This window comes from Neophocaena asiaeorientalis, unplaced genomic scaffold (genome assembly GCF_003031525.2).
Source record: "Neophocaena asiaeorientalis asiaeorientalis breed wild unplaced genomic scaffold, Neophocaena_asiaeorientalis_V1.1 scaffold108, whole genome shotgun sequence".
Classification (NCBI taxonomy): domain Eukaryota; kingdom Metazoa; phylum Chordata; class Mammalia; order Artiodactyla; family Phocoenidae; genus Neophocaena; species Neophocaena asiaeorientalis.
In genome coordinates, this window is record NW_020173770.1 from 99849 (window position 1) to 106428 (window position 6580).

Consider the following 6580-nt stretch of genomic DNA (forward strand, 5'->3'; position numbering starts at 1 on the left):
GACCGTGTGATGACACTGAACCCACCTGGACAGTCCAGCCTACTCACCCCATCTCAAGATACTAACTTAATCACATCTGCGAGGTCTCTTTTGCCATGTAAGGTAACATTCAGAGGTTCTAGGGAATCAGATGTGGACCTCTTCAGGGCCATTATTCGGTCCACCACTCCCATGAACCTGGCCTGGCCGGGTAGTAAATCAGACAGACCATCTCAAGGTCATTTCTACGAAGGAACCTGGTCTGTACAGAGTTTCCCTAACATGAGGCTCATCCCCTGAACCCTCTGTCCGGCCCATGGGAAGTGGCCGTCTGGGCTGAGCATGGAGATTCATGGGTGGAAATGATTTTCTCTTTGGGAAGCAGAGTGGCTTGTGCTGGCTCAGATGCAGAGAGAGGGCAGACACCCATGTGTGTCTGTCTGGTAAGGCCGGAGCTGGTTGCTGGGAGCCCTGGCACCGCCCAGAAGTGTCCCTGATCGGTCTCCTCCCAGAGAGTAATCAAAGATCAGAGAGTTTCAGGTCACGTGGACTTGTCCCGCCCCTTCCCGCAGCTTCTGAGGAGCCCGAGGAGAGTCCTGTAGCTTTCGGGGCCCTCAGAGGTCACTGGGGGAAGCTGAGGTCCAGGAGGGGGAGAGGCCTTGCCCAAGAGGAATCTTCTGGAAGGCCCAGACCAGAAACAGGTACAGAGCTCATTTCTCTGCACCATCACAAGACTGGTCACAGGACACAGCCAGAGGCCAGTCTGGTGGCCTTAACTGGCCTTGTTTGTTGGGATACATTGAGGCCAAATCCGAATTTCTGTGTGCATTCCCACGTTACAGACATCTTCCTTAGGAAGGAAGCTTTTCCTTTCTTTTGTTTTTCTTTTCTTCGCTATTTTTCCTTTGTAATCTTTTTCTCCTCCCTGGTAACCTTTCACAGATAAGAGATCTTAAAATTGCATACTACTCCTTTCGGAGATTTTAGAATCCTACACGTGAAAACACAAAGCTTAATTCCCTGCTCTTCTAGAAACAAACCAGGGCTGAGCTGACTCGAGCAGCCCATTTGCTAGTTCTCTGCCGGAGAGGGGTGAGCTGCCCGCCTGTGTGGGAGGTTTACCGGGCACCACGCTCCATGTTACTCGGTCCCTGGATCCAGGGCCGGAGCGGGAATTCCGCTAAAAGGAGAGAGCTGGCCTACAGGAAGAGCTCAGACCTCCTGGGGTCCAGTTAAGCCGCTCACTTCTCTGAACTCTGGTGTCCTTACCGGTGAAATGAAGGTGAGGACGATGTCTGCCTGTGAATCAAATGAGATGACATATGAGAAATATCTGTAAATCACCCTGAAAGCCAGACATCGCTACTATCGGTCATACTTTGCGTAAATAATCTTTGCAAATGTGTGGATTTCAGCCCTGAAGGGCTTTTTGAGGTAGGGCTCATGCCAAGGGTCTTTGAGGGAAACTTAGAGGAGTTTCTCGATTCACACAGGTGTGTGGTCTGGACGGGCGATGACCGGGTTTTCTTCTTCAACCCGACGATGCAGCTGTCCGTCTGGGAGAAGCCGATGGACTTGAGAAACCGCGGGGACCTCAACAGGATCATCGAAGACCCTCCCCACAAGCGCAAGCTGGAGGCAGCAACAAGTAACTAAGAGACGGGCCCTGTGAACCCAGTTTTATAAGATTCTAAACTGTACGTTCCCAATGAGCATGAGAGGAAAGCATGACTCTCCAGGTTATGCTGGCAATTGACTTTGAAGGAATCGTGGTCCCTGTTTCAGAATTTAGTCATTAAGTTTTTATGGTGCTTTCTGCAGAGACACTGATCCTTCCAAGGGGGAGGCTCTGGCTTTCTTTTTTTAAATTTAATTTAATTAATTTATTTTGTATACAGCAGGTTCTTATTAGTTATCTATTTTATCCATGTTAGTGTATATATGTCAATCCCAATCTCCCAGTTCATCCCACCCCCTGCCCCCACTTTCCCCCCTTGGTGTCCATACGTTTGTTCTCTACATCTCTATTTCTGCCTTGCAAACTGGTTCATCTGTACCATTTTTCTAGATTTCACATAAATTCATTAATATACAATATTTTTTTTCTCTTTCTGACTTACTTCACTCTGTATGACAGTCTCTAGGTCCATCTACGTCTCTACAAATGACCCAATTTCATTCCTTTTTATGGCTGAGTAATATTCCATTGTATATATGTACCCCATCTTCTTTATCCATTCGTCTGTCAGTGGGCATTTAGGTTGCTTCCATGACCTGGCTATTGTAAATAGAGCTGCAATGAACATTGTGGTACATGACTCTTTTTGAATTACGGTTTTCTCAGGGTATATGCCTAGTAGTGGGATTGCTGGGTCCTATGGTAGTTCTATTTGTAGTTTTTTAAGGAACCTCCATACTGTTCTCCACAGCGGCTGCATCAATTTACATTCCCACCGACAGTGCAGGAGGGTTCCCTTTTCTCCACACCCTCTCCAGCATCTGTTGTTTATAGATTTTCTGATGATGGCCATTCTGACTGGTGTGAGGTGATACCTCACTGTAGTTCTGATTTGCATTTCTCTAATGACTTTCTTTTCGCACGAAGTTACTAACCTGGGGAAGCCCTCTCATCTGTCAGCCACTCAAAACTTCCTTTCCGGCACAGACATTAGCCTGCATTTAACTTTTTTTTTTTTTTTGCTTTTAAAATCTGTTTTCTACTATCAAATTAGTGTGTACTGGTTAAACATTTTAGAAAATGCAGAAAAGTCTCACCTTTCAAGCTCACGCATGGTGGTCATTTTGATGTACTAATTCCTGTTTGGTTTTTTTTCTCCAGCATTTAATTTTTGTTCCAAGTGTCATAGGAATGCCCCTTGAGACCACATGTCACGAATGGGAGCACGAAACCCTTCCTCCTCACACACCCACTTCAGAGCTTTGTATGAAATCCATCCGTTCCTTATTTGAAGGGATGCTTGATTTCTATGGAAGTGCATGTGGAGAGGAGAAAGATTCTTCTCAGCTGTAGAGGAATCAGACGCTTGCAGAGCGCTAACTGTTCCCGATGATGCCCCAGCAAGTCTCGTTTCCCCAAGAGTCAGAGGTCAACACTTAACATTTTCAGAAAGGATCCTTTCCGACTAGATCTCGTACATTTTTAATCAGCTGCTGTGTTGGGAAAGGCCCACTCCCTGAGCACAGGGGTTGAAACAGTACTGGCTTCACTGGGGAAACTTGAGATCAGCGGTTCTCCCTGACTGACCCGCAGAGCTTGGCTGAAAGGCCTGGAAATAGGATCTTGACCCCTTGAAGAAGTGTTTGTTTTATTTTTGTGGGTGTTTTATTGGGTTTGCAGTGATATTTTTGATTCTGCCTCGGGTGGGGCTAACACAGATGACAGAGACCAGCCCCCATTTTTAGTGAGAGCCAGAGGTATTTGAATGGAAATTTAGGAAAAGGTATCGTGAAAGTTTTAACACTTTTATCAGTGCTGAAAGACATGGCAAAGGTTGCTCTTGCAAAGCTGGTAGCAGTTTGCTCGGATGGAGAGATCGACACGGTTAGTAGGCCCCCCCCACTTAAGATAAAGAGTAAACCCCCGCACCCGCCACCCCACCTGCTGCCAAGAGTCAACTCAGGTCAACTGCTGTGGAGAAGAAGGAACGTTCTAGGTGCACATCCAACTGAGTCTGTAACACTGAGCTGTGCTCAGGGACAGTAAGAATTGGGTTTGTGATTTTGTTTCCTCCTTTGATTCAGTGGCATCCATTTTAAAAGGGATGCTTTGCATGCTGAGTGGAGGCTTGAACCCCAAACCCCTCGCAGACACCCGTACCCCAAGGCCCTCACTCGGGGGCAAGAGAGAACAGCACACCCTGGGAGGGGGTGTCCTGAGACCTACAAACCTCAAGGACAGTCGGGTGCAGTTTGTTTTGTTTCTTGCGGTACGCGGGCCTCTCACTGTCGCGGCCTCTCCCGCTGCGGAGCACAGGCTCCGGACGCGCAGGCTCAGCGGCCATGGCTCACGGGCCCAGACGCTCCGCGGCATGTGGGATCTTCCCGGACCGGGGCACGAACCCGCGTCCCCTGCATCGGCAGGCGGACTCTCAACCACTGCGCCACCAGGGAAGCCCTGGGTGCAGTTTGTCATAGCCATGATGTTTCTTTTCTTGGTAGACGCAAACAATGCAGGCAGATTCCTTGCTCCTTTCTTCAGCTGTCATTCTTGGAGATAATTGGGTGCTGTTTCTTTTTCTTTCCCAAGGCCTGGAAGGAATGAGAAAGGAAGGCACTCATTAGCGGTCAGTATACAGTTGCTGGCCTGTTTCTCTCCTCTGGACCAAGTCGAGTCAGGGCTGCGAGAGCAGAGAGGGGTCTGCAGAGTCCCCCACTGAGTCTTCTGCCCTTTCGAGGCTTGTGAGGACTGTACGTGGAAGACAGCGTTAAAAGAGTAACAGGCATGTCAGAAACGCGAAGAGTTCATTTGAGCAAAAATCGATTCCAATCCCGCAGCACCAAACTGGACGTGGTTAGAGCCTGGGAAGGCTGACCTAGTGAAGGTGCAGAGGCAGAGAAAGCAAATTACCTGATGGGCGACAGGTAAAGCCCAGCCAGCTGCCAAGACTGGTCCTCCTTAGCGTTTCCATGGATTTGTAACCTTGAGGCTTCTACTGGCTTAGATGTTGGTCCAATGGCCTATATCAAGTCATTTTGTCTGCCGCCTTTATAATGGCAGCCCCTTAACTACTCTAGGTAGATAGATGTGCGATCATAAACTTACGAGCAGTTACAAAATGAGCTTTAACCTTACGTACTCTTATAAAAAGAAAGACACTGCCTTAAACCAGTGTATTTTAACCTGAATCTTAAAGATATGCAAATGACCTCAATTCTCAACTTGCTGTTGCAGAGTAGAATTGGCATTTAAATGCATTACTTCTAATTTCCTGAGAGCCACTCACCTCAATTGTTCTGTTTGCTGCGAAAGAGGACAGGAAGTATTTCTGGAGGACTGATTAGCAAAGAGCAGGCAGAGTGGATGACCTCAGGCCACCAGCAAGGGGCGTTTTTCCCTGGCTGGTCATCCGTCATGACTCATCCAATGATTTGACCCTAATTATTATAAGAACCAGCTCTAGAAGAGATTGTTCTCAGTGGAGAATTTTGTTTTTCACGTTTTGTTCAACTATGAGTCATTATAGATTTGAGTATTGAAGCCTGTTTCTCTCCTGAAATGGAAGCATTAAACATTCCAGTTGATATTGATTATTTTTCAATAGACAAATGAAATAAATGAATTTGACAAAATCGCTGCCACGTTTAACTACTAGTAGGTTTGAAGGGGCGTGCGTGTGTGTGTGTGCGTGTGTGTGTGTGTGTACTAGGAATGTGAGCTGTGGAAGGGAGAGCTAAGGGTGTCAGACAACTACGGGGAAAAGGATACAGAGATGCCAAAAGTGCTAAGCGGTTCATCATTCGGCAACTAAGGGAAAAGCCGCCCTTTTCTGCATTCTGTTTTCATTGCTGAGACGTTCAGATGAAGGCCTGAATTATTTCCTAATTACCTTGCAGCACATCCAGACTCTTTGTGTCTCTAGCAGACACACTGTTAGTTGGGAATAAGGGCCTGTGGAGCTAACGTGAAACGAGAAGTACCGCCTTCACCCCGCCTCCGTTCTATGTCCTGATGTTCTCGGGGCTGCCACGGGCTCTTCAGCGTGGAGGGTACCATACCCATGTGTGTTTTTCTGCCAGCTTCAGCATTTCTCAAATCTCTTAGAGGCTCAGTTCTTCCACTGTATTTACCTGCACCACCAAAGACCTCTCTTCTGAGCGATGGGTAGTGTAGACTGAAGGAAAACTGAAAGTTGTGAGTTAACGTTTTATTCGGGGACCTACTGAGGACTAAAAGCCAGGGGGACAGCCTCTCAGATGGCTCTGAGGATCTGCTCCAAAGAGGCCAGGGAAGGAGCCAGGGTATGTAGGAGGTTTTGTTGAGGAAAAACAAAAACGACACACACATTTAATGGAACGTCAAAGATTACAGCTAATCACAAAAACCAGACATCTCAAGTTAATGATCCCGGTGCTTTTCTGTGGGAAGATCCCAGAGTCTGGGCTCCTTGAAATCATTCCTTAGCTGTGCATCTCAGCTATCTAGGGCCAGATCCTGCTTTTCTCCATCCTGAAGTCCCCTCAGGGCCCACCGTCAGGACAGCTGCTGTGGCTCATGGCTTGTCAGCGGTCAAACAAACATTCTTCGTTGACTGAAATGGCAGGAGACCTCTTTTTTTGTCCGAGGTAGAAATCTTCCTGCAGTCTGGCTGAGGCACCTGCTGCCTGGTCACCTGCACCGTCCACAGCGGGGTTCCGTCCCTTCTGCTGGGAGGGTTTGGTGCAGTCTGGTGGGGTGTATCAGAGGGCGATCAGATGAAACGCCTGTGGGCCCATCCTCTGGGGTGGGGGAGACAGGAGGCAGGCGGGGACAGAGATTAGGAGGAGTGTCTACCAGCCCCTCTCTCCTGCCTTTCGTCTCCTCCCAGTGGATGAGGAGGACAGGAAGCGGGGCTGGGGCGGGGAGGAGGTGAGCTTTGGTGGG

The 6580-nt window shown here is 48.2% G+C and overlaps 1 protein-coding gene across 1 annotated transcript in view; it reads left to right on the forward strand.

Moving 5' to 3' along the window:
• The window catches only part of TCERG1L (transcription elongation regulator 1 like), a 65433-nt gene that overhangs the window by 14033 nt on the left and 44820 nt on the right, over nt 1-6580 (forward strand). Inside the window, exon 4 of the mRNA XM_024751571.1 lies at nt 1473-1627. Coding sequence (XP_024607339.1) covers nt 1473-1627 — 155 coding nt within the window. The remainder of the gene's footprint in view (nt 1-1472; nt 1628-6580) is intronic.